The sequence below is a fragment of the Hippopotamus amphibius genome, unplaced genomic scaffold (assembly GCF_030028045.1).
Source record: "Hippopotamus amphibius kiboko isolate mHipAmp2 unplaced genomic scaffold, mHipAmp2.hap2 H_1, whole genome shotgun sequence".
NCBI lineage: Eukaryota > Metazoa > Chordata > Mammalia > Artiodactyla > Hippopotamidae > Hippopotamus > Hippopotamus amphibius.
This window is the reverse complement of record NW_026648280.1, coordinates 1,946,630-1,974,233: the sequence shown is the minus strand read 5'-3', so window position 1 is coordinate 1,974,233 and position 27,604 is coordinate 1,946,630. Positions and strand designations below refer to the sequence as shown.

At 41.5% G+C, this 27,604-nt stretch overlaps 2 protein-coding genes across 4 annotated transcripts in view; both read left to right on the top strand.

The window, feature by feature from the left end:
- The window catches only part of LOC130842938 (zinc finger protein 211-like), a 37,842-nt gene extending 33,698 nt beyond the window's left edge, over window positions 1-4,144 (top strand). For all 3 annotated transcript variants that reach the window (XM_057719515.1, XM_057719516.1, XM_057719517.1), the window contains one exon: window positions 530-4,144. In XM_057719515.1, coding sequence (XP_057575498.1) covers window positions 530-2,391 — 1,862 coding nt within the window. In that variant the 3' untranslated portion in view covers window positions 2,392-4,144. The remainder of the gene's footprint in view (window positions 1-529) is intronic.
- Window positions 4,145-11,133: 6,989 nt separating this feature from the next.
- Window positions 11,134-26,351, top strand: LOC130842936 (zinc finger protein 211-like). The gene is made up of 3 exons (XM_057719514.1): window positions 11,134-11,379; window positions 12,509-12,635; window positions 21,371-26,351. The coding sequence occupies exons 1-3, from the start codon at window positions 11,140-11,142 to the stop codon at window positions 23,104-23,106; spliced, it is 2,103 nt and encodes a 700-aa protein (XP_057575497.1). The 5' UTR covers window positions 11,134-11,139; the 3' UTR covers window positions 23,107-26,351.
- The last annotated feature ends 1,253 nt before the right edge of the window (window positions 26,352-27,604 follow it).

The following is a 27,604-nucleotide window of genomic DNA, read 5'->3' as shown; positions in this document are numbered from 1 at the left end:
CAGTGGCTACAAATTACTTCTCTTGTCATTTCTCTGTTATTGACATTCTGCCAACTTGTCATTTCTACGACTTCCCATTTTCAGTCTTGAATTAAGTCCTTACCCTTCTAAATCACTTACCTCATGTAGTCTTCATACCGTTTTCTCCACAAAACCTACTGACATTGTTTATGTCCTCAAACACACAGGTATCCTTTAATACTTCTTGAACACCAGATACCCGTTAATACTCAGATTTTCCTGGGTGTGGACATACACTTCTGTGTAGTATTACAGGTCACCACTAGATATGTTCTTTTAAAAGCCATTGATGGAGGAGTGAATTGCAGAAGATGCCTTTCCCTTGGGCCACATCCAGTCCTTATGTCCTGTACTTCGTGAGAGTAGCTGCTTCCTCAGTGTGACCCCAACTCCATTTCCTGAACACAGTCATGGACTGATTCTTTCACGTGTCAGATGTACAGTTGTGATGGTGTCACTCCTCCCAACAAAGTTGACAAGAACTTCACCATCACTTCTTTGTTTACAGGTTCTTGGCACCGAGGTGAGAATGAAGAGACACCTTCTGAACAGAGCAAATTGGCAGAAGGAATGTCACAGATTAAGAACCCCAGGGCTGCTTTGTCTCTTGAAAAGGCCCAGCCCTGTAAGATGTGTGTCCCATTGTTAAGAGACATTTTGCATTTGGCTGAAGAGCAAGGAACAAATAGGGCACAGAAAGCATACACATGTGGGGCATGTGGAAAGCAATTCTATTTCACTGCAAACCTTCAGGATCACCAGAAACAAATCATTAGAAAGAAACCCTCCCTATGTGATATGTGGAGACCCTTATTTTTGAAGAGCTGCATAGTTCAGGCATCAGGGAATCTCTCTACCTGCATGGAGATAGGGAAAAAATTCATGGCCAGCATTGGAGTTCAGCAGCAGGCCACTAACACCAGGAAGAAACTGAACAACAATAAGGAGTATGAATCTGTTTTTCACAGTGGAATTAGTCATTACACCTGGGGAGAAGGCAAGAAAGCCTCCAGCCACACAGACATACTTGTTCAGAATGAGAGAGTCTTTACTAGGGAAGGGTTTTCTGAGTTCAGCAAATGTGGGAAAACCTACATCCAAAGAAGTAACCTTATTCAGCACCAGAAAGTTCATAGTAGAGAAAGGCCTTATGAATGCAGCCATTGCAGAAAAATTTTTACCTGCAAATCTAGTTTCCTTGCACATCAGAGAGTTAACTGTGGAAAAAGGATTTATGAGTGCACTGAATGTGGGAAATCCTTTAGCCAAAGGAAGCACCTCAGTACCCACTGGAAAATCCACACAGGAGAAAATCCTTACGAGCGTAAGGAATATAATAAGTGTTTCATCCAAAAGTTCATCTTAATTGAACATCAGAGAGTTCACAGTGGAGAAAAGCCTTATCAATGCAGCCAATGTGGAAAAATGTTTAGCAGCAAATCCAGTTTGTCTATACATCAGAGAGTTCACACTGGAGAGAAGGCTTATGAGTGCAATGAATGTGGGAAGTCTTTTACTACTAGCTCTGGCCTCTGTTATCATCAGAGAATACACACTGGAAAAAAGCCTTATCAATGCAGCCAATGTGGAAAATTTTTTGCCACCAAATTCAATTTCTCTGTACATCAGAGAGTTCACACTGGAGAAAGGCCCTATGAGTGCACTGAATGCAGGAAATCTTTTACTACTAGATCGAGCCTTGGGACTCATCGTAGACTTCACAGTGGAGTGAGGCCTTTTGAGTGCCATGAATGTGGGAAAGTCTTTAGCCAAAAGGCACACCTCAGTGCCCATAAGAATGTTCACAGTGGAGAAAAGCCTTATGAGTGCAGTAAATGTGGGAAATCTTTTACTACTAAGTCAATCCTTTGTAATCACTGTAAACTTCACAGTGGAGTAAGGCCTTTTGAGTGCCGTGAATGCAGGAAATCTTTTACTTCTGGTTCAAGTCTTCGTCATCATCAGAGAGTTCACACTGGGGAAAAACCTTATGAGTGCAGTGATTGTGGGAAATCTTTTGTTGCTAGGAGTGGACTCCGGTATCATCAGAGAGTTCACAGTGGAGAAAGGCCTTATGAGTGTAGAGAATGTGGGAAATCTTTTACTGCCTGGTGGAGCCTTCATGGTCATCAGAGAGTTCACACTGGAGAAAGGCCTTATAAATGCCGTGAATGTGGGAAATGTTTTACTGGTAGCTCGAGCCTTCGTCGTCATCAGAGAGTTCACAGTGGAGAAAGGCCTTATGAGTGCAATGAATGTGATAAATCTTTCACCCAAAGGTGCCACTTGATTAAACATCAGAGAGTTCACACTGTAAAAAGTGTTATGAATACAGCAAATATAGATGGCACTGATGTTGGAGGAGTTTGAGGTGGTAACAGGGTGGGAAGAACCTGTGCAGTTATTGTGCAGCAAATGGCCCCTCTCTAGGGAGGAAACTGAGGCACAGAGAGGATGTATTATCTGTTTGTGATCTCCTAGGACTGGACACAGATCTGGGATTCAATGCCAGGTCACCTGCTTCAGGACCTGGGGAGTCTGGTTACTTCAGTCCTCTTCTCCTCACCACCCTAGGTTTAGGGACTGGAAGAACACCTTGTCCATCCTGTCACTTCAGCCCTCCCACCCCCACCCCAAGAGACCTGCTCATAACTCAGCCCTGTGCTGATGGACAGGAGTATCTTTTTCTCTGGGAACCAACATTGATGACCTACTTTCCTGTGAATGACTCCGTTTACCTACCCAACCAAACCAGTGCTCAGAGTCTGTTGATATTCCCATTTGTAAACGAAGGGGTGTGCAACCCAGAGAGGTTGAGGGACTTCCACAAGGGCTCACTACTGCCAGGCCTTTGATGAGAGTAGTTCCTCTACACTGCATCCATCTGCTGGCTTCTCTTCTGCCCTTCAGAGCAGGGACTACCCACACCTGATGCCTGCATCTCTATCAGGGCCTCCAGCTCCACCTCTTGCACTACACATCTCCTTCCTGCAAACACCCTCCTGCTTGATAAGTTCTTCACAGGGACAGCAACACCAAGCTAGGCACCCCAGAAAGCATCACTGGTGTCACCGCCATATGCAGTGATTGGTTTAGAAGGTCTTGTACACCTGTTTCAGAAACCTACTTCAGGATGTCCTTGTTGCTCCATTATGTGGTTGACCTGCTCACTGTTCTGGGCAGTGTGAAGGACACTGAAGGACTAAGAATGTCCACTGTGGCCCTTACAGGGCCTGGTTCCCAAGACTCCTCTTCCTAACCCTGTATCTATCGCCTCACTGCTCTTCCCACTCCTTCAGAAAAATGCAACTCACCAAAATGATGATTGTTCATTAGCAAGAACTTGCCCTCCCTGTCTTGGGACCCACACTGGACCAACCTAGGTTATAAGCTAAGACTGAATGCAGGCTGACCCCTCCCATGAATACTGTAAAACTCCATGATAAAATCAATTTAAATTGCATTTCTCTCAGGATTCTTGATGTTGAGTTGTTTTGTTATTCTTCTGTTTTTCTTTTTCATGTGTCTATTTTTTATGTGTGTGTCTTGTTTGGTTAAATATCTATTCCTATCTTTTGCCTACTTTATTTTGTATGATTTGGCTATTATCTCTTTCCTTGGCAAGTAGGAGATCAGGGAGACAAGAAATACATCCGTGATATTTCACTCATTTACCAATAATGTGAGTGACTTCTGCATGGAATTGTAATTTAGAGTACTGAAAGAATATGTTATCTTGTTCCCCCCCCCTTTTTTTTACTATGAATGACATAATGACCACATACATTATGCAGGTTTTAGATAAATCTGCATTGTTAACATGTGCTACCTCAGTCTTAAGTCTAGACAGTAGCACTATAAATGAAGCCCTGGTTTGTAGTGTTTACTAATTTCCCTGGTGTAAATATTCCCACCATAGTCAATCAAATTGCCAACATGATGTCACTGAACATGGAGTTGGGAAGCATTGCCAGTACTGTATTCTTTTTTCACCATACAGGTACAGTAGCTGCAAATAATTTTAAGAATATAGCAAAGAAACCATAATAGAATGATTTTTAAAGTGACAGGTTTTGCATATTTGTTTTAAAAAGTTATTTAATGGATGTATGGTTTACTTACATTAAATTGCATGTATTTAAAATCTACATTTTACCTTTGTGGTACTTGGGTAAACCCCTGAAAAGTGTCCTCCTGCCATTTTTAATTCATCCTCAACATTAAAATTACTGATGCAAGAGCATATTCTACTTTTGTAATGACTCTTTTCCAATGTATGTATAAATGGAATGACTGTTGGATCCTACCCCTGTCTTACCTCAATTTCTTACATTCAATTTCTGGGACACAGAATAGGTAGGCCTGTTCCCTAACCCCATGATGGTTACATGGGTAGTTGAATTTTTCATGGCTTTGTTTTCCTTGGGCCTGCCAAGATTAGATGAGACTGGATAGGAAGACTTGTGGGGCAGTGGTGTGTATCTGTAGCATCTGTAGCTGTAGGTATTTGAACATCTCACATAATGAGACCCACAGAAGAATTCTTAAAGTGGCATTTGACCTACCTGGTATACATGCTGGAGACATCCTGTGTACTGGTCTTGGAGAGCCTCAGGGCAGAAGGGCAGTCTAATGAGATCCAGCACAACCCTTGATGCTCTCCAGTACAAGGAAGATCAATTATGGAAAAAATTCATCAGAGTTTTAAAAAATGTCCCCAGGTTCCACAAGGTGGCCAGAAGTTTCTCTCCATCAAAGTCTTCAAGAGTGCTAGTCCTGACCTCCAGCTGCTCATACACAAATCCTCAAAGTGGTGGTCTCTACTCCAGATCCTCGAGCACCAACACATCCAGGCCCAGTTCAGTAGAGTGCCATCTCACTTTGTTCATGTGGCTTCCTGAGTTCTGTCTTTGCTCCTATGTAGAAGTTTGTAGGGGTTTGCTTATTTCTACAATGCCTCCTGCCTTCTAGTTTAGGGCCAGTTAATACCATTTAGATAAAATGAACAGTTGTGAAAAATGTTTTTAATACATATGTTTCTTAATTGAACAGTTAAAAAAGTTGTAGAACTGCTGATGTTGCACATCTAATTAGACATCATAATGGCCCAGTCAGTATTCATGGAACAAAAGTTGGAATTCTGGACTGGTTTTATAATATATGTCAACACCAATCATTACATATATTTATTGCTTCCCCTCCCACTATGTGTCTCCTCTTTCTGCAGTCCAAACATTGTGGATATTTTCCAATCCCTGATAACTGTGTGAAGTTATATGCAGTGCTCTACAGCTGCTTTTTTTCTCTGCCTGGAACTCATGGATCTGAATATGCTTTAAAAATTTTTAATGTTTTTCAAGTAACCATATGAGATACAAGTACATAAAGACACAAACCTTAATGTCCAAATTTTCTGTTTCTTTCCACTTTACTTAATGAAAACTCCCAAGAGTCACTACTAGCTAGTGAAGTATAAGTAGATTAAGTAAATTCTGTATAACTAGTTAAAATTTTCATTTACTCTAGAAATGCAGGAATTTATCTGTTCTTATTCACCATTGTATCCCAATGAATGAATGAAAGTTGAAAAACCCTCGGCCAATCATCTTCTCATTTTATAATTATTTGCACCTGACAGTCATCTAAGTTAAAAAAGATTAGAGACGTCCCAGGTGCTTTGCAATGGTTAAGAATCCACCTGCTGAGGAGCTCAAGATGGTGGAATAGAAGGACGTGTGCTCACTCCCTCTTGCAAGAGCACCAGAATCACAACTAACTGCTGAATAATCATTGACAGGAAGACACTGAAACTCACCAAAAAAGACACCTCACATCCAGAGACAAAGGAGAAGCCACAATGAGACAGTAGGAAGGGTGCAATCATGATAAAATCAAATCCCAGAACTGCTGGATGGGCAACTCACAAACTGGAGAAAAGTTATACCACAGAAGTCCACCCACTGGAGTGAGGGTTCTGAGCCCAATGTCAGGCTTCCCAGTCTGGGGGTCTGGCAATGGAAGGAGGAATCCCCAGAGAATCAGACTTTGACGGTCAGAGGGATTTGATTGCAAGACTTGCACAGAACTGGGGGAAACAAAGACTCCACTCTTGGAGGGCACACAAAAAATAGTTTGTGCAACAGGACCCAGGGGAAGGAGCAGTGACCCCATAAGAGACTGAACCAGACCTACCTGCTGGTGTTGGAAGTTCACCTGCCTGTGGGGGTGGTGGTGGCTGTGGCTCACTGTGGGGGTGGGGATGCTGGTGGAGGAGGTTCTGGGAAGGGCTCATTGGCGTGAGCCCTCCCGGAGTCCACCATTAGCCCTGCCAAAGAGTGCATAAGCTCCACTGCCAGATGGCCTCAGGCCAAACAACCAACAAGGTGGGAACTCAGCTCCACCCATCAGCAGACAAGTGGATTGAAGTTTTACTGAGCTCTGACCACCAAAGCAACACCCAGTTGGAAAAGAAGAATTAAAATTGTCACTGTTTTCAGATGACTTAACACTATAGTTAGAAAATCCTAAAGATGCCACCAGAAAACTATATGAGCTAATCAATGAGTTTGGTAAAGTTGCAGGATAAAAAAGTAACACACAGGGGATATGTGTATAAAAACAGATGATTGAACCTGGTGTACCCCCCAAAAAATAAAAAAATAAAAAATAATAAAAAAAAAGTAACACAGAAATTTCTTGCATTCGTATACACTAACAATGAAAGATCAGAAAGGAATTAAGGAAATAATCCCATTCACCATTGCAACAACAACAACAAAATACCTAGGAATAAACCTAACTATGGAGGTAAAAGACCTGTACTCTCAGATCTAGTCATCAGTAATGACTAGATTACAAACAAGCAAACAAATCATGAGACACATCTTCTAGAGTAATGGAAATAAAAACAAAAATAAGTGGGATCTAATGAAACTTAAAAGCTTTTGCACAGCAAAGGAAACCATAAACTAGATGAAAATGCAACCCTGAGAATGGGAGAAAGTATTTGCAAATGAATTAACAGACAAAGGATTAATCTCCAAAATATATGAACAGTTCATGCAGCTCAATATCGGTAAAACAACCCAACCCAAAAATGGGCAGAAGACCGAAATAGGCATTTCTCCAAAGAAATACAGATTGCCAAGAGGCACATGAAAAGCTGCTCAACATCACTAATTATCAGAGAAATGCAAGTCAAAACTACAATGAGATATCACCCCACATCAGTTAGAAAGGGCATCATCAGAAAAATCTACAACAACAGATGCTGGAGAGGGTGTGGAGAAAAGGGAACACTCTTGAACTGTTGGGAATGTAAATTGATACAGCCACTGTGGAGGTTCCTTGAAACACTAAAAATAGAATTACTATATGACCCAGCAATCCCACTACTGGGCATATACCCAGAAAGCACCATAATTCAAAAAGACACATGCACCCCAATGTTCAATGTAGCACTATTTACAATAGCTGGGTCATGGAAGCAACCTAAATGTCTGTCAACAGGAAAATGGATAAAGAAGATGTGGTATATATATACAATGGAATATTACTCAGCTGTAAAAAGGGATGAAATTGGGATATTTGTAGAGACAGGGATGGACCTAGAGACAGACTGTCATACAGAGTGAAGTAAGTCAGAAAGAGAAAAAGAAAATCGTATAGTAATGCATATATGCAGAATCTAGAAAAATGGTACAGATCAACTTGTTTGCAAGGCAGAAATAGAGACAGATGTAGAGAACAAACATGGACACCAAGCGGGGAAATGGGGGGGGGGGTGGTTGGGATGGGATGAATTGAGAGATTGGGATTGCCATATATATATTAATAATAAAAATATATCAAATTGTACACTTTAAATAGATGCAGTTTATTGTGTGTCAATTATATCTCAAAAGTTCTAAAAGTTGAAAAAAGTAAGATAAAATGATATAACATTCAGAGCACTGTAAACACTGTACAGTGGGTGCACATAACAGGTGCCTCAGTTTTATAAATCCAACTGATTGGTGGTATTTATTGGTTATGTAGATAACTACAAAGAAAACATAGTTAATGCTAAAAAAATATAGAGTATATAATTTTCATGAAATAATCATGCATTCTCCTGTCTCTGGCCAATTCATTTCCACAGAAACACATAAAGTATTATCAATTTGAAAGATATCACTTTTTCTTTTAACTCATATAGATTTATTTATAAAGGTTGCCAGCCAGTTTGCCAAGCCTAAAAAAGTTGCTCCCTTTTCTCTACTTTTGGGAGATTGTACATGGTCCAGATATTATATTCTAGCCCCAGTGCAATCAGTTATATGGGTTGGGAACTTCAAATTTCACACATTACCTGGTATCCTTTGTTCGCTGGTAATAAGAAAACCACCATCTTTCATAATCTTTGTAAGAAGATTATGTAATGATTAAAGCAAGTATTATTGGAGGGAAAAAAAAAAGAATCTTCCTGCCAATGCAGGGGACATGGGTTCAATCCCTGGTCCGAGAAGGTCCCACATGCTGCAGAGGAACTAAACCCATTCGCCACAAGCACTGAACCTGCTCTCTAAAGCCTGTGTGCTACAACTAATGAAGCCCACACGCCCTAGAGCTGGTGCTCTGCAACAAGAGAAGCCATCACAATGAGAAACACGCACACTGCAATGAAGACTAGCCCCTGCAACTAGAGAAAGCCCACACACAGCAACGAAGACCCAACAGAGCCAGTAATAAAAAATAAATGTTTAAAAAAGTTGAGTTCCAGCGCTCTCAAGTGGCTGAACTAGGAAAAGGTAGATCGCAGAAGTTCCTTTAAAAATTTTTAATTGATCCAACTTCAGAAATGAGAGATTTATAAATGTTTAACAATGTAAGGAAAAATAATTTTTTGGAGCAGAAATCATAGAAGAACTTAGAGACACCAGTGTCACTGCTGATGAGCACAAAGGAGCTGAAAGCTGGGAAATACAGAGCTAGAGCACAGACGTGTCTATCAACCACTGGCTTGGGTTTACAATTACAGTAACACAAAAGACTCAAAATGGAGGAGAGACAGTAAAAAGAGATGAAGAAACTCACTAGGATAAGGAATGTGCATGTGACTCTTGCCTCGTGGGGAGATCTGGGGCAGAGTCTGTTGCTGTGAATGTATTGAACTCTCTGCTTTTATCTGTGCAGGACAAATATCATGCACCCACTAGTCCAGATCATGAAGCCCAAACAATAACATCCAGGGAAGAAAATATGAATGCATGTAATAAGCCGAGATTTCTGTCTGAAGTGACTGAGAAATGGTATCTAAAGTTTTTTTTCACACTTACATTTTTGCTGTTTCCAGGGCCAATCACGTTCATAGGAATATATTACCAAAAGCTGAAGGAACCAGTAAAGGAAAGTACAGAAGCCAATGCATTTGGCTGGGGTGGGGCGGGGTGGGGGGGCGCTCCAATTCTCAAGTGCATCCACCAAGAGGTTCTGGGGCAAAATTTAATGGCCAGGAAGTCACTCAGAAGGCAGGTAGTGCTGAGAGAAACCCCTCTGGCCACTCTGTAAATACAAGTCAAATGTAGACCAAATATCATCAAGGAAATGTTTCAATCCAAAAGCTGTCATTGTGGGATCCCTCTGGAACAATGAGCCAAGTTGTTGGCCAAGACCAGTTGGTTGACAGTCTGATCAGTGTATTTCTATTTGTATCCAATGAGCAAGGTGAAGTTTTATAAGACAAAGGCAGGAGGAGTTTCCCAGGACCCCATCTCCAGTCTGAGTGAGGAACATAATCCCTATTTCCAAGTTGGCATGCTCATCATTTTCATGTCTAGGAGATACCAATTTTAATTTGAGACAGAGAGGATTGGTAGAAAGATAAATGTATTACCTACTTCTGCTCAGCTGTATCAGATAAATGGGCACTGAATAATCTGGAGAAAGTAAATGTTGGCTAATATACAGGTGCTTCTAAGTTCAGCCATTTATTCAATTGTGTTTTTGATAGTTATATTTTCCCCCAAAACAGAAAAGTCTATCTTGGGATAGGAATCCACCAATATTGATACTTTTGTAACAACTATATTAAGAAAATTGTATTGCACACAAAACTGCTGTTTTCAGTGAGACCTGTGGATAACATCTGCACATCAGATGAAACCATCTTCAGTAAGAGAAATGCAGAAATACAAAGTGAAATATGATCTAAAGATTAGCATATTCACTAGCTGAGGCCAGGATAAGTAGGTCTGATTAGGCCTTACGATTAAGAGAGAAGGTCAGGGAATCCCCTGGCAGTCCAGTGGTTAGGACTTCTCCCTTTCACTGCTGTGGGCCTGGATTTGGTCCCTGGTCGAGGAGCTAAGATACCAGAAGCCATGCAGTGCAGCCAAATAATAATAAGGGAAGGTCATTTATGTGAGTAGGGTATAGGTGAATCAGACTGGTGGAGCAGGGAATGTACTAAGAGCAAGAGAACATCTATCTTGGGTGGCCAGATCATCCATCAGTTTTTGTCACTGAGTTGGACACAGTCACTGACTATGTGGGCAGAAGAGCCTTTTCTAGGGGGACTAGAAGCAGTGTTCTCCCTCTTGCCCAGATGCTTCAGGCCTGTCCAAAATCCCCTCTCCATATTTCCAGTCAGGGTTCTGACTTTTTTCTGGTCCCTGGCCAAAGCTTGCAAAATGACTTTAACTCTTCAGGCTGCATGCATTTCAGGAGCAATAAATTAATATGTAGGTTTTTTTTTTTTTTTTTTTCTTGTTATGAGTGGATTTAAACTTGCATGGCTTCAAGGAGTCTGGGGAGATCATGACCAAACAAGTGATAACTAGCATAAGGCCTCTTAAATGTTATTAACAATCCCTGCCCCCATGGGTCCCCGCCCCCTTAAGAAGGCTGGAGCTACTCCGCAGCCCTAGAGGTCATTTCCCAGCGCTTCTCCAGGTACGGCTGGGCTTTTTCCCGGGTACTTCCCTGTGTGGGCTTCCTTCCTTGAACTACATTACCCAGAAGATTTTGCGCTAAGGGACAGCGACGTTCATCCAATGAAAACTGAATAAGAGGGCATTTCCGGGAGAGCGAACCTCCTGGGGAGGGACTTCCGGTTTCTTCGTGGTGGCCATTTTGATTATGGTGAAGTCTGTAGACCTGGTCAGAAGCCGTGGTGTGCAGTATTGGGAGCGAGGCGTCGGGGTAACAGGCGCAAGAGGAGGCTGTGTTCGCACTGAACGGGGAGCGGTTTTGAGGGTCGAGGACATCGCCGCGTGCGGGGAGTATCCGTGCAGAGTGGGACACGGTCGCTCGACTGTTGCCCCTCCACTCCGCCCGGAAGTTCCTATGGCGGTGCCTGCGCTGAGAGACCCGGGACAGGTAAACGCTGCGTGCTCCGGGTTCACTCCTGCCCATTTCCTCACCGAAATACGAACGCCCCGAGTGAGGGGCGCCTGTTCACGTCGCCTTATCCCAGGCCCCTGGTCTAGGACACAGAAGCTTTCGGGGGTGTGTCCCTATTTCTGACCCCAGTTTAATGTGCTGTGGGTGAGGCCTGAAGATGTAACGGAAGCAGGAACATTCTGGGGACCTGAAGTCCATCCTGTTTCTATGAAGAAGAAAGTTTGAGGCCATGCTGCACCTGGAGGGGTAGATGAGTAGTTGTACCTTTCTTCTTAGGGCCCTGGGGGCAGTGGAGAGTTTTGAGGAAAGAAAGGACAGGATCTGAGATATAGGCTTTTAAAAATACTGCAAAGCCTGTTCAGTGGAAGCACAGAATGTGTGTTTGGGGGGGGGGGGGGGGGAGGTTCGTTGAGGCAGAGGGAAGTTGTGACTTTTCCAAGGTCACAACTGATAAGGTCACAGCTGAGGATGGAGCCAGAGAGGTTTGCTAGTCAGCCCGAGGTTACCTGCCTCTGGTACCGGCAGGTCGTCAGGGAAGGCCTTTCCTCCATTGCCTGCCTTTTCTTACATGTTCCCAGGGCTACAGAAGCACTTGGGCAAGTGGAGGTTGTCCCAGTCCCTCACTTGTTCTCACCCCCACTCACACATTCTCTGTATTTGAGATGTCTTTCGGCTCTTCACCTGCCATTCTCCCTGCCCTTTGGTTTGGGCACCATGGAGAATCCCATGTCCAGGGTCCTGAGTGGAGGCTGGGTTCTATGGAGGGGGTTCCCATTTCGCACCACCATTGGAAAGAGGTGTGGAAGGTTACTCCTCATTCTGACACCAGTATGTGGAAGTGCTGTGAGGTGAGGCTGAGCTGGTTTAGGTAAGTGAAGTCTCCTTTTTTTCTGAGGGAAATAAACAGGGAAGAGCAGGAGTTAGACTTGAAATGACTGCCTGTGTATTCTGGAGGCAGTGGGAGCAGATCAAAAGAGGAAGGTTTTCTTCCCCAGGTCTCAAGAGGCTCCATCTGGTTGGACAGTAGGGGAGATATGTGGGAAGATGGATTGTGGGTTTTTAGGAGTGAGACTGTTCATGGTTTTATTTGTTTCTGTTATACCAGGGCAGTGTGACCTTTGAGGATGTGGCCGTGTACTTCTCCTGGGAGGAATGGTGTCTTCTTGATGAGGTTCAGATACACCTGTACCTTGATGTCATGCTAGAGAACTTTGCACTTGTATGCATGCTGGGTAAGGCCCTCACACCCACCTTTATCCTGTGAGCTAGGCTCTGCCTTTCTCCTTTTCCCATAAGGGCAGCTGTGTCCTTCTCACATCTGGACCCTGGGCAGTGCTTTCTTTTTCAATTGCTTGGTTGTGTGCTTTTGTTAACTGTGGCTAGGCAGAGTGTATCCCTACTCCTTAGTGCCCGGACATCTGTAGCTCCAAAGTTTTCAGGTGAGTATTCAGGTTCATTATTCCTGCCCTCAGTCTGATAGATCTCTTCTTGCTTGCCCTCTCTGACCGGGCAACTGTCAAAATCCATGGTATCCAAGTTTTGCTCATTCCTGTTCATGACATTTTTTTGTGCCTGACTGTGCAACAGAGTGTCGTCACTGACATGGTCATGACTAAAACAGTCCGTGAGCTGTTTCTGCAAAACCCTTTCCCAAGGTTCCAATTTCTCGGTATCCACTCTGGCATCTGCTAAACATTTCCCTTTTTTTTTTTTTTTTTTTTTTTGGGGGGGACACATGGGCTTAGTTGCTCTGCAGCATGTGGGATCTTCCTGGAGCTGGGATCGAACCCGTGACCTCTGCATCGGCAGGCAGATTCTTAACCACTGCGCCACCTAGGAAGCCCTCTGCTAAACATTTCTATCAGCAATGAATGAAATTCCTGTTGCTTCACACCCTTAGTAGCATTTGGTGTTGTCAGTGTTTGGATTTTGGCCCTTATTATAAGTATGTAATGGTGTGTACTTTTCAGTTTAGTTTTCATTTCCTTGCATCTCTGTATATGCTAAATTGTCATCTGTGTATATTCTTTTTTTATATATAAATTTATTTATTCTTTTATTGGTTGTGTTGAGTCTTTGTTGCTGTACACGGTCTTTCTCTAGTTGTGGAGCAGGGGGGCTACTCTTCATTGTGGTGCGTGGGCTCCTCATTGTGATGGCTTCTCTTGTTACGGAACATGGGCTCTAGGTGTGTGGGCTTCAGTAGTTGTGGCACAAGGGCTCAATAGTTGTGGCACAGGGGCTTAGTTGCTCCATGGCATGTGGTATCTTCCCAGGATCGAACCTGTTTCCCCTGCATTAGCAGGCAGATTCTTAACCACTGTGCCACGTAGCAAGTCCTATATATCTTCTTTTAATAAGATGCTTATTAATTGTTTTGCTCATGTAGTATTTGGGTTTTTGTTTTCTTACTAAGTTTTAAGAGTTTTTTGTATTTAACATTTAGTTGTATGATCAATTTTGAGTTAATTTTTTATGAAGGGTGTAAGGTTTGTGTCTAGATCAGTTTCTTGGCATGTGATGTTTAGTTGTCCACTGATTAAAAAGACTTCCCTTTTCTCCATTGTATTGGGCTTGCTCATCTGTTGAATGTCATTTGAGTGCATTTCTGTGGGTCTGTTTCTGGGCTCTCAGCACTGTTCATTGAGCATTTCTCTGTCCTTTCAACAATACCACACTGGCTTGATTACTTTAGATATTAAGTCTTAAAGTTGAGTAGTGTCAGTCTGCCAACTTTGTTCTTCTTCAGTATTGTGTTGACTATTCTGGAACTTTTGCCTTTCTATATGAACTTTAGGATCGGTGTATTTATATCCACAAAATAACTTGCTGGGATTTTGATTTGGATTGCATTGAATCTATAAGTGAAGTTGGGAAGAACTGACATCTTGACAATACTGGATCTTCCTCTTTATGAATGGGAAATATCTGGCCATTTATTTAGTTCTTTGATTGCTTTCTTAGAGTGTGCATTTGTTTGTTTGTTTGATTTTGGCCACATTGCAAGGCTTGAGAGATTTTAGTTACCCAACTAGGGATCGAACACAGGCCCATGGCAGTGAAAGCATGAAATCCTAACCACTGGACAGTAAGGGAATTCTTGATTTCTCTATCAGAGTTTTATAGTTTCCCTCATGTAGATCTTGTACATGTTTTGGTAGATTTGTAACTAAGATTTCTTCCTCTCATTCTCTCTCTCTTTTTAAGGTTGCTAATTTACACGGTATTGTGTTTTTAATTTCAAATTCACTTGTTCATTGATGGTATTTAGTACATGATTGACTTTTGTATGTTAACCTTATATCCTGAAAGCTTGTTATAATTTCTTATTAGTTCCAGGAATTTTTTTAAATCTATTTTTTGGGTTTTTAACATAGCTGGTCAGGTTATCTGAGAATGAAGACAGTTTTATTCCTTCCTTCCCGATCTGTATACCTTTTATATCATCTTCTCTCATCGCCTTTGTTTTGACTTTCAGTATAAAGTTGAAAGGGAGTTGTAAAAGGGAACCTCCTTGCCTTCTTCACCTTAGTGAGAGAGTTCTAGTTTTTCTCTAGTAAGTATGATAGTAGCTATAGGGTTTTATTTAGTTTATCAAGTTGAAGTTTCTTTTTTTTTCTTCAATTTTTTGGTTACTACCAGATGGAGATTTTTATCATGAATAGCTGTTGGATTTTGTCAGATTCTTTTTCTGCATTTGTTGATGAGATCATGAATTGGTTTTTAACCTGCTAATGACATGGGTTATGTTAATTGATTTTTGAATGTTAAATTAGCATTGCATACCTTGGATCATGCTCAACTGGTCATGGTGTATAATTCTTTTACTACCATTTTTGAAACAATTTACTGATATTTTGTGAGGATTTTTCATCTGTGTTCATGAGAGATATTGGTCTATACTGTCATTTACTTGTTTATTTGTTTATTTATTTATTTATTGGCTGTGTTGAGTCCTTGTTGCTGTGTGCGGGCTTTCTCTAGTTGTGGCAAGCAGGGGCTACTTTTCGTTGTGGTGTGCGGGCTTCTCATTGCGGTAGCTTCTCTTGTTGTGGAGCACGGGCTCTAGGTGCGTGGGCTTCAGTAGTTGCAGCACAAGGGCTCAATAGTTGTGGCTCACAGGCTCTAGAGCACAGGCTCAATAGTTGTGGCTCATGGACTCTAGAACACAGGCTCGACAGTTGTGGCACATGGGCTTAGTTGCTCCGCGGCATGTGGGATCTTCCCAGCCCAGTGATCAAAACTGTTCCCTGCTTTGGCAGGTGGATTCTTAATCAGTGTGCCACCAGGGAAGTCCCTATCCTCTTTTTTTAGTTTATTTTTTTAAGCTCTTTATTGGAGTATAATTGCTTTACACTCTTGTACCAGCTTTTGAGGTACACCAAAGTGAATCAGCTGTATTTATACATATATCCCCATATCCCCTCCCTCCTGAAACTCCCTCTCATCCTCCCTGTCCTGGCCCTCCAGGACATCACCCATCATCAAGCTGATCTCCTTTTGTTATACAGCAACTTCCCACTAGCTATCTATTTTACATTTGGTAGTGTAAATATGTCTATGCTGCTCTCTTCGTCCAAGCTTCCCCTTCGCCCCTCTCTTTTATTTTTGATGTTAGTAATTTGTGTCCTGTCTTGTTTTTATGATTAGTCTGACTAGAACCTTTTTTATTTTATTGGTCATTTTAAAGAACCAGCTTTTTTTTTCTTTTGGCTTTGTTGATTTTTCTCTACTGATTTTTAAATTATTTCTTCCCTTTTTCCTTTTTATTTCATTTCTTCCTAGTTTCCTAAGGTAGAAGTACAGATGACTGATTTTAGATCTTTTAATTAATTTATGCATTCAGTGATATAAATTGCCAAATAAACACTGCTTCCCCTGCATCTGCATGTTTTGAGAAGTGCTGTGTTAATTTCTTTCAAAATACTTAAAAACTGATCTTGAGATTTCTTCTTTGACTCGTGTTTTATTTGGAAGTGTATTGTTTAATTTCTTAGTATTGTACAATTTTCCAGCTATCTTTTTGTTAATGGTTGCAGGTATAATTTAGCTGTGTTGTGAGAACTGACCTTGCTTGTTTTTTATTCTTTTAAATTTGTTAAGGTGTTTTTTCTGGCCCAGGATGTGGCATATCTTGTGACTATCCTGTGTCAGTTTGAGAAGAATATTCTGCTGTTTTTGAATGGAGTTGCCTGGTAATCTATAGGTGTCTGTTTTATCCAGTTGATTGATGATGGTGATCCTCAGTTTACCAGTGTCCTCATGGTTTTTTTCTTTGCTGGATCTGTTCATTTCTTATAGAGGGGTATTGAATGAAGTCTCCAATTATTATAGCAGATTCATCTATTGTTACTTTTAGGTCTGTTTTACCTCATATTTGATATTGTGTTGCTAGGTGCAGGCTTGTTAAGGATTGTTGTGCATCCTGGAATATTGACCTCTTTACCATTGTGTCATTCTCTTTATCCACGATAACTTTGCTTATGTGAAATCTACTGTGATATTAATGTAGTTACTACTACTTTTCTTTTTTTCTTCCGATTTGTGTTTGTCTCTTTTTCTCTATCAATTTACTTTTAATCTATATGCATCTTTTCTTAAGCATTTTTAAAATTTTTATTTATTTTGATTGTTCTGAGTCTCAGTTGCAGCAGGCAGGCTCCTTATTGTGCCTCACAGGCTCCTTAGTTGCAGCTCACTGGCTCCTTTAGTTGTGGCATGTGTTTAGTTGCGGCTGACAGGCTCCTTAGTTGTGGCATGCAAACTCTTAGTTGCGGCATGCATGTGGGATCTAGTTCCCTGACCCAGGATCAAACCTGAGTCCACTGCATTGGAAGGCAGATTCTTTACCACTACGCCACCAGGGAGCTCTCTCTATATGCATCTTTGTATTTAAAGTGGGTTTCTCAGAGACAACATAAAATTCAGTCCTGTTTTTTGATCTCCTTTGTTAGCATATCATAATCTATACTTGTTCCTTTTTTTTTTTTATGTAGTTGCAATGGAGTTTACAATATGTACTTACAACTAATTCAGGTCCACTTTAAAATGACACTATATGACTTCATGGGTAGCTTAAATAGCTTGTAATTAAAAAAAAATCCTTATTGCTTTTTCTTCTTCATTGTATTATTGTTGTCTTTTATTTTAATTTTACATAAGCGTACATATATGGGTGGGTGTGTTCGAAAGCAAGTGGTGGAGTACATGCTTTATACTGTTGTTTTATAGTTACTGTTATCTGTTAGATCTAAGTAGACATTTTTGAGAAGAAGATCTGCAAATGGGGACCTTCTACATTAAAAGATGCTCAGTGTCACTGATTGTCAGGGAATTGCAAATTGATACCACAGTGAGATACCACCTCACACCTGTTATAATGTCTGTTATGAAAAAGACAGGAAATAAGTGTTGGTGTAGATGTGGAGAAGAGGGACCCCATGTGCACTGTTGGTGGGGATGTGCATTATTTCTACCACTGTGGAAAAAAGTATGAAGAATCCTTGCAAAATTAAAAAAGCAAGGCTTCTCTGGTGGTGCAGTGGTTAAGAATTCACCTGCCAATTCAGGGGACATGGGTTCGAGCCTGGGTCTGGGAGGATCCCATGTGCCTCAGAGCAGCTAAGCCTGTGCACCACAAGTATTGAGCCCACACACCACAACTGCTGAAGCCTGAGCACCTAGAACCCATGCTCTGTAACAAGAAAAGCCACCACAATGACAGGCCCGTGCACCTCAACAAAGAGTAGTCCCCATTCTCCACAGCTAGAGAAAGCCCGTGTGCAGCAACAAAGACTCAATGCCATATAAATAAAAAATGCCATATAAATAAAAAAGTAAAATAAATTAAAAAAAAAAAGCAACTACCATATGGTCCAGCAATTCCATCTCTGTGTATTTATCCAGGGGAGTGACATCATCTCAAAAAGATATTTGTACTTCATGTTTATTGCTGCGTTATTTACAATGTCCAACACATGGAAACAACCTAAGTGTTGTTTGATGTATGAGTGGATAACAAACATGTAATATATATGGAATGTTATTCAGTTTTATTCAACCATAAAAAAAAAGAGGAAATTTTGCTGTTTACAACAACATGATTGGATTTTGAGGGCATTATGCTAAGTGAAATAAGTCAGAGAAAGACAAATTCACTTGTCCCTCTGTTTCCACAGAGGATTGGTTCCAAGAGCCCCTGCGTATACTGAAATCTGCAGATGCTTAAGTGATGTAGTCAGTCCTGTTACTCTGAAATTTCCCATTTTTGAATTCATCCAACTAAAGATCATGTAGTGTTGTGTATTTATTGAAAAATATCCCTATATGAGTGGACCCAAACAGTTCTAACCCATGTTGTTAAAGGTTTAACTGTACTACATGATTATAATTACATGAAATCTAAAAAGCAGCAGTGACAACACCAAACTCAGACGCAGACAACAGGTTAGTGTTTGCCAGAACAGGGAAAGTTGGATAGATGAAGTGGGTGAAGCATGTCAGGAGTTACAGATTTCTAGTTATAAGAAGATTAAGTCCTGGGGATGTAATGCACAGCATAGTGACTTTAGTTAAGAAAACTGTATTGTATATTTAGAAGTTTTTAAGAAAGTAAATCTTAAAAGTTCTCATCTAAAGAAAGAAAATTGTAACTCTGATGTCAACTAAAGTTATGTTGTAGTCATTGCAGTGTATGCATATATCAAGTCATGTTAATATTTTTTCACCTGATGCTCTTCCTTTCTCTATGAAATCCAAGTTTCTGATCTATATCATTTTCCATCTCTCTCTCTCTTTTTTTGGCCATTCAGTGCCACATGCGGGATCTTAGTTTCTGGACTAGGGATCAAACCCGTTTGTGCCCCTTGCAGTGGAAGCATGGGGTAGTAACCACTGACCCGCCAGGGAAGTCCCTTCATCTCTCTAAAGAACTTCTTTTAATATATTCCCACAATTTTTCTATATCTAAGAAAATGTGTATTTCATCATCACTGTTGAAGGGTAATTTTTGCTGGATACCAAATTTTGGGTTGCTGAGGGTCACCCTCCACACCCACACCCAGCACTTTAAATGTTTGACTTCATTCTCTTCCTGTCTGCATGAGTTCAAAGGTAATTATTTTTTTTTGCTCTTCTATCTGTAATGTGTTTATTCGCATGGCTTCTTTCAGGGCTTTTTTGTGCATTTAAATGTGAAATTCCAAGGTGTAGTTTTTTCACATTAAACCTGCTTGATGTTCTCTGAGCTTCCTGGATTTCTTCGTTGGTGTCTGGCAGTAATTTCTTGGAAATTCTCCTTCATCATTGCCTCAAATATTGTTTCTGTTCCTTTATCTCTTTTTCTTTTAATGTTTCCATAAGTGTACATTAACCTTTGTACAACATTTTGTAGTTGTCCCACCGATCTTGAATATTGTTTTTTTGTTTTGTTTTGTTTTTTCTTCTTGTCTTTTTTTTCTTTCCAGTTTTGGAAGCTTTTCCTAAGAGAACATCCAGCTGAGATTCTTTCCTCAGCTATGTCCAATTTATAAATAAGCCCATCACGTCATTTTTCATTTCTGTTATGGTATTCTCAATCTCTAGCATTTCTTATTGATTCTTGGTTACTTTCCATCTCTGTGCTTAATTTTCTGGTTTCATATGCTATCTCCTTTATCCATTAGCAGACATTAATTAGCATATTAATCAAAATTGTTGTATATTCCCAGTGCGATCATCGCAACATTCCTGTGATATCTGATTCTGGTTTTGAAGCTTTGCCTGTTCAAACTTTGTTTTGTGGGACACAGCAAATCTTCAGTAGTCTCTATAGTTGCAAAAGAGTTACATTAGTTATATTGTTCCTGTTTAGGTGGGAGATGGATTCTTCTTAACAGTTTGTACTTATCGGCTATATGTCCTTCCCCCTCTGGCTCCACTCGACATTCTTTTTGTGGTATTTAAATGTTGTTTCTTGGTCTGTTGTGTACTGAGTTCCTCTGGGCTCAAGTTGGCCACTTACCTGTCCTGACTGTTAGGACTTCTATCATTTCTGTCCGATGTAGTTGTTCAACTGGGGTTGAAGAGTCCTTGGTGATTTCACAGGATGGACATGACTCTGATCTCAGTATAAAGACCTCAGAGCTAGCCTTGTAAAATGAGTGGCAGCTGGGAGAGAGCTTGATATAGGGTCTGTGTTGAAGTCATACCTGGAAGTATCTCTTTTTTTTAATTAATTTTTTTCAGATTTTTATTGGAGTATAATTGCTTTACTGGAACGTATCTTGTTTGACTAGAGTATTAGTGCTATTGCCAGTGACCCCCAACAACTTCTCTTGTCCTTTCTCCATTGTTGACATTCTGCTAACTTGTTGTTTCTACTATTTTCATTTTTGTTTTTTTGTTTGATTGCACCCTGTGGCATGTGGGATCCTAGTTCCCTGAGCAGGGATCAAACCCACACTCCCTGTATTGGAAGCATTGAGTCTTAACCACTGGACTGGCAGAAAATTCCCTATTTCCCATGTTTAGTCTGTCTCTAGCTTAGAATCCATTCTCTACTACCTATTTAACTGACTTATCTCATGTCATCTTCACACTATTTTCCCTTTAGTACTTACTGATGTTGTTTATGTCCTCAAACATACATGTATCTTTTAATATTTCTTGAATGCCAGCTACCTGTTGCAGTCAGATTTTCTGGGGATTGACATACACTTATGTGCAGTATGATAGGTCACCAACAGAAGGGGTCCTGGTAAAAGCCATCGACAGAGGAGTGAATGTAGAACTTGCCTTTTGCCTTGGGCCACATCCAGTCCTTGTGTCCTGTGCTTGGTGAGAGCACCTTCTTTCTCAATTTCACCCTTACTCTATTTCCTGAGCACAATTCCATTGATTCTTTCTGGTGTTAGATGTACAATTGTGTTGATGTCTCTCCCACCCAATAAAGTCAATGTGAACTTCACCATCATGTCTTTGTTTTCAGATTCTTTTCATGGAGTCCAGGATGAAAGGACACTTTCTGAACAGAGCATAGCTGGAGAAGGAGTGTCACAGATTAGGACTCCAAGAGCAGGTTTGTCTCCTGAGATGGCCCAGCCCTGTAAGATGTGCATCCCAGTCTTGAGAGACATTTTGCACTTGGCTGAAGAGCAAGGACCAAATAGGGGGCAGAAAGCATATACATGTGGGGCATGTGGGAAACACTTCTATTTCACTGCAAACCTTCAAGATCACCAGAAGCAGCACATTAGAGAGAAACCCTTCAGCTGTGATGTGGGGAGACTCGCATTTTTGACGAGTTGCACAATCTGCACAGCAGGGAATCTCTCTACCTACACGGAGACTGGGAACAACTTCATGGCTAACATGGGACTTAAGCAACAGTTGATTAATATCAGGAAGAAACAAAATAACAGTAAGGATTGTGAAGCTGTTTTTCCTAGTGGAAAAAATCACAGCTCGGGGGAAGGCAACAAATTCTCCAGCCACATGGAAATACTGGTTAAGGATGAAAGAGTTCTCACTAGGGAAAGGTTTTGTGAATGCAGCAACTGTGGGAAAGCCTGCACCCAAAGAAGTAACCATATTCAGCACCAGAAAGTTCACACTGGAGAAAGGCCTTATGAATGCAGCCAATGTGGAAAAATTTTTACCCACAAGTCTAGCTTCCTTACACATCAGAGAGTTCACAGTGGGGAAAGGCCTTATGAGTGCAGTGAATGTGGGAAATCTTTTGCTACTAGATCTGGTCTCTATTATCATAGGAGAGTTCACACTGGAGAAAGGCCTTATGAGTGCAGTGAATGTGGGAAATCTTTTACTAATAGGTCGATCCTTTGTAATCATCAGAGAGTTCACAGTGGAGAAAAGCCTTTTGAGTGCAGTATATGTGGGAAATTCTTTAGCCGAAATGGACACCTCAGTGTTCATAGGAAAGTTCACACTGGAGAAAAGCCTTATGAATGCAATAAATGTGGAAAATCTTTTACTGCTAGGGTGAGCCTTCGTTACCATCAGAGAGTTCACAGTGGAGAAAAGCCTTATGAGTGTAGTCAGTGTGGGAAATCTTTTGCTGCTAGGACTGGCCTACAGTATCATCAGAGAGTTCATAGTGGAGAAATGCCTTATGAGTGCAGTGAATGTGGGAAATCTTTTTTTGCAAGGACTGCCCTACAGTACCATCAGAGAGTTCACAGTGGAGAAAGGCCTTATGAGTGCAGTGAATGTGGGAAATCCTTTACTACTAGTTCTGGTCTCTATTATCATCAGAGAGTTCACACTGGAGAAAAGCCTTATGAATGCAGTGAATGTGGGAAATGTTTTACTGGTAGCTCGACCCTTCGTCGTCATCATAGACTTCACACTGGAGAAAGGCCTTATGAGTGCAGTGAATGTGGGAAATGTTTTACTGGTAGCTCAAGCCTTCATCGTCATCACAGACTTCACACTGGAGAAAGGCCTTATAAGTGCAGTGAATGTGAGAGATGTTTTACTGATAGGTCAAGTCTTCATCGTCATCAGAGAGTTCACACGGGCGAAAGGCCTTATGAGTGCAGTGACTGTGGGAAATCCTTTAGCCGAAGACAGCTCCTCCACATTCATAGGAAAATCCACACTGGAGAAAAGCCTTGTGAGTGCAAGGGATGTGGTAAATCTTTCACCAAAAAGTGCCACTTGATTATACATCAGAGAGTTCACACTGGTGAAAGGGCCTTATGAATGTAGAAAATGTAGATGGGACTGAAGTTCAAGGAGTTTTACATTGGAACAGAATGGGAAGAACCTCTGCAGTTACTGTGCAGCAGATGGAGCCTTTCTTGGGAGGAAATTGAAGCACAGAGAGAATGTATTGTCTGGTGTGAACCCCTCCCAGTAAGATAGGAATCTGGATTCAATGCCAGGTTGCCTGGTTCAGGACATGGGGAGTCTGGTCACTTTAGTCCTCTTCCCTCAGTTGAGGACTCAGTTACTTTGTCCGTCTGGACACTTTGGCACCCCACCCCAGGATCCCTGCTCATACCTCAGACCCATGGTGATGGATAGGATTATCTTTTCCCTGGGAAACAAAATTGATGACTTTCTTTCCTGTGAATGACTCCATTTATCTACCCATCCAAACCAGTGCTCAGAGTCCATTATTATTCCCGTTTGTAAAAGAAGGGGTGTGCAGCTCAGACAGGTTGAGGGACTTCCATAAGGGCTCACTACTGCCAGGCCTTTGATGAGAGTGGTTGCTCTACACTGCACCCATTCACTGCCTTCTCTTCTGCTCCTTGGAGCAGGGACTCCATCTGCTTTGTCCCAACAATGAACTACCAACTCCTGACATCTGCTTCTCCATCAGGACCTCCAGCTTCATTTTTCCCAGTGTACGTCTCTTTCCTGCAAACACCCTCACTTTTGGGAAGTCCTTACAGTGACAGCAGTACCAAACCAGGCACCGTGGAGAGGATCATTGGTGTCACCCCAGATGTGACACTGCTTCCACTGCCATATGCAGTGACACGTTTTCACGGTCCCTTCCTTCGTTTTCATAAACCCCTTCAGGATGTCCCTGTTGCCCCATTATGTAGTTGACATGTTCACTGTTCTGGGCAGTGTTGAGGAGCACTGAAGGACAAGGAATGTGCACTGTGGCCCTCACATGGCCTGGTCCCCAAGGCTCTTCCTCCTAATCCCTTTACCCGTCCTGTTACTTCTCCCCCACCCCCCAGAAAATGTAAGTTACCAAATAATGATTGTTAATCAGCAAGAACTTTCCTGCCCCGTTTTGTGAGCTAAACTTAACCAACCTAGCTTAAAAGTTGAGACTGAATGCAGACTGACCTCTCCAATTAGGACTGTAAAATCCCAGTATAAAGTCAATATGATTTTTTTAATCTTTTTTTTAATGAATTTTTAAATTTATTTTTATTTCTTATTGGCTGTGTTGGGTCTTCATTGCTGTGTGCGGGCTTCCTGTAGTTGCAGAGAGTGGGGGCTATTCTTCATTGTGGTTCACAGGCTTCTCGTTGTGGTGGCTTCTCTTGTGGAGCACGAACTCTAGGCTTCAGTAGTGGTGGCACATGGGCTCAATAGTTGTGGCTCTCAGGCTTTAGAGCACAGGCTCCGTAGTTGTGGCCCATGGGTTTAGTTTCTCTGTGGCATATGGGATCCTCCCAACCCAGGGCTCGAACGCATGTTCCCTGCATTGGCAGGTGGATTCCTAACCACTGGGCCACCAGGGAAGCCCCCATTATGATTTTAATTGCATTTCTATCATGGTTCTTCCTTTTGGGGGGGAAGGGATGCACTTCATGGCATGTGGGATTTTAGTTCCTCAACCAGGGATTGAATCCATGCCCCCTGCAGTGGAAGCTCAGAGCCCTAACCACTGGACTGCCAGAAGATTCTATCTCAAGATTCTTGATTTTAAGATTTTTTAATTTTTTTGATGTGTCTAGTTTTTACTTGCGTGTCTTGATAAATTTCTATTTCTGTCTCTTGCCTACTTTTATTTTGTGAGTTTTGTCTATTTCCTCCTTCTTTGAGAACTTGAATATCAGGGAAACAATGAAGATATCTGAGACTTCACTCATTTACCAATAATGTGAGTGACATCTTTTCTGCATAGAATTGTAATATGGCATAGTGAAAGAATATGTTCTCTGTTTTTTCTCAATTTTTGTACTATACATAATGTAATGGCCACATACATTATATGTGTTAAAGATAAATCTGCGTTATTAACATATCCTACCTCAGTCTTTGGTGTTTTTTTTTTTTTTTCAAGCTCTTTATTGGAAAATAATTGCTTTACACTCTTGTACCAGCTTTTGAGGTACACCAAAGTGAATCAGCTGTATTTATACATATATCCCCATATCCCCTCCCTCCCATGACTCCCTCTCACCCTCCCCATCCCAGCCCTCTAAGGCATCACCCATCATCGAGTTGATCTCCCTTTTTTATACAGCAACATCCCACTAGCTATCTGTTTTACAGTTGGTAGTGTATATATGTCTATGCTACTCTCTCACTTTGTCCCAGCTTCCCCTTTGCCCCCCTGCCCCCCAACCCCATGTCCTCCAGTCCATTCTTGGCATCTACATCCTTATTCTTGCCCTGTCACTGGGTTCATCAGTACCTTTCTTTTTTTTTTTTTTAGATTCCGTATATATGAGTTAGCATACAGTATTTGTTTTTCTCTTTTTTTCCCTTTTTTTTCTTTTTGTGTCCCCCACACACCACACAGCTTGTGAGAGTTCAGTTCCCCAACCAGAGATTGAACCTAGGCACCAGCACTGGAAGCCCAGAATCCTAAATTTTAGGCCACTAGGGAGCTCCCATATCCTAACTCAGTCTTAGGTCCAGACATACAATACACAGTAAGTGAAATCCTGGTCTGTAGGGTTTGCCAATTTCTCTGGTGTAAATACTCCCACTGTAGCCAATGTCAAATTGCCAACATAATCTCGCTGAACATGGAGTTGGGTAACATTGCCAGGAACCCCTGATTGTATTCTTTTTCTACCTTACAGGTACAGTAGCCACGAATACTTTTGAGAATGTTGCTAATAAACCATAGTACAATGATTATAAAGGAACAGGTTTTGTATATTTCTTTAAAAAAATTGTTTAATGTATGTATAGTTGACTGAAAATAAATTACGTGTATCTTAAATGTACATTTTAACACTGTGATACTTGTGTACACCCCAAAACCAGTTTCCTCCTGCCATTTATAATTTATCCTCAACATTGAAATTACTGATGCATGAGCATATTCTACTTTTGAAATAACTATTTTCATATGTATATATAAATGGAATGACTGTGTTGGACCCTTCCTTTGTCTCACATCATTTGTTGTATTTATGCACATTTTTTGTGTTTGTTTATCATGATTTACTTACTGGTTTGAAATTTATAATCCCAAGTATCAGGTCTTTGAATACATAACTTCTTAGAGTGCATTTCTAAAATAAAAGAGTCCTTTCATAACTCCAGTACCTTTATTACACACAAAAATTTTCTAAATATCACTGCATATCAGCACAACTGGGGACACAGTGTGACAGAGTTTGAATGCTAACACCCTTTGATGCAACTTAGACCTACAGACTTCTGTACCACAACATAAAGGATGATGACAGAAGAGAAAAACTGTTTGGGAGATAAAATGGGAGGTGTTGACCCAGCGCAGCAGGTGTGGCTACAAAATTCACAAACACTCCAGGGAGATTTCAGTACAGGCATGTGATAGGGATGCCCAACATTCTGGTGTGTGAGCCACAGACAATCTCCCAGTCCTCGTGGGTAATATGTGATGAGATAGGTGGAGCCTGGCTTGGAAAGAATAACCTCTCCCACATCACTGCAAGTTTGATGATGCATTGATGGTGTCCATTTCAGGGACTGGGTCACCACCTCGTTACAACCTGGAGATTCACAAGTGTGAGCAGCTTTGTCAAGCAGAAGGACTTGTGGTGGGGTTTTACAGGCTTTATGGGAGGTGTCAGCCTGCATTCAGCCGTTAGCAATTACACTTAAGTTCATCAAGTGTGAATCCCAAGGAGATGTAGGCACATTCTTGATGATTAGCAATCATTATTTGGCAAAATATATTTTTCTGGTGGGTAGGAGGGGCAGTTAGATAATGGGTCATAGGATTAGGAGGAAGAGACTTGGGGATTGGGAGAGTGCTGCAGTGGACATTATTAGACCTTCAGGATCCCCCACAGTGCTCGGAATAGTGACTGGGAGAGTTTGGACACAGGCATGTCCTGAAGCGAGTTCATGAAGAAGATGGACAGAATCTTGGAAACAAATCATTACATATGGTGGTGGAGGCCATTGTCACACCTGAGGTGACAACTGAAGATCCCTGTGGGTTGCTGAGTGGTACTGCTGTCCCTGTGAAGAATTTCCCAAGAGGGAGGGTGGTTGCAGGAAGGAGACGTGCACTGGGGCCGGTGGAGCTGGAGGCCCTGGTGGAGATGCAGATGTCGGGTGTGTGTAGTTCATGGTTGGGACACAGCAGATGGAGTGCCTGATCGAAGTGCCCGAAGAGATACTAGCGGACGTGTGCAGTGTAGAGGAACCACTCTCATCAAAGGCCTGAGAGGTATGTACCCTGGTGGAAGTCCCTCAAATTGTCTGGGCTGCAAATTCCTCCTTTCACAAGTTGGAATAATAATAATAGATTCTGAATGCTAGGTATGTTTGGTGGATAAAT

Bases quoted from the DNA above. Each gene is read 5' to 3' on its own strand.
- LOC130842936 (XM_057719514.1), top strand. From the start codon at position 11,140: ATGGTGAAGTCTGTAGACCTGGTCAGAAGCCGTGGTGTGCAGTATTGG. The intron at 11,380-12,508 runs GTAAACGCTGCG...CTGTTATACCAG, and splicing joins CGCTGAGAGACCCGGGACAG to GGCAGTGTGACCTTTGAGGA. The intron at 12,636-21,370 runs GTAAGGCCCTCA...CTTTGTTTTCAG, and splicing joins TGCACTTGTATGCATGCTGG to ATTCTTTTCATGGAGTCCAG.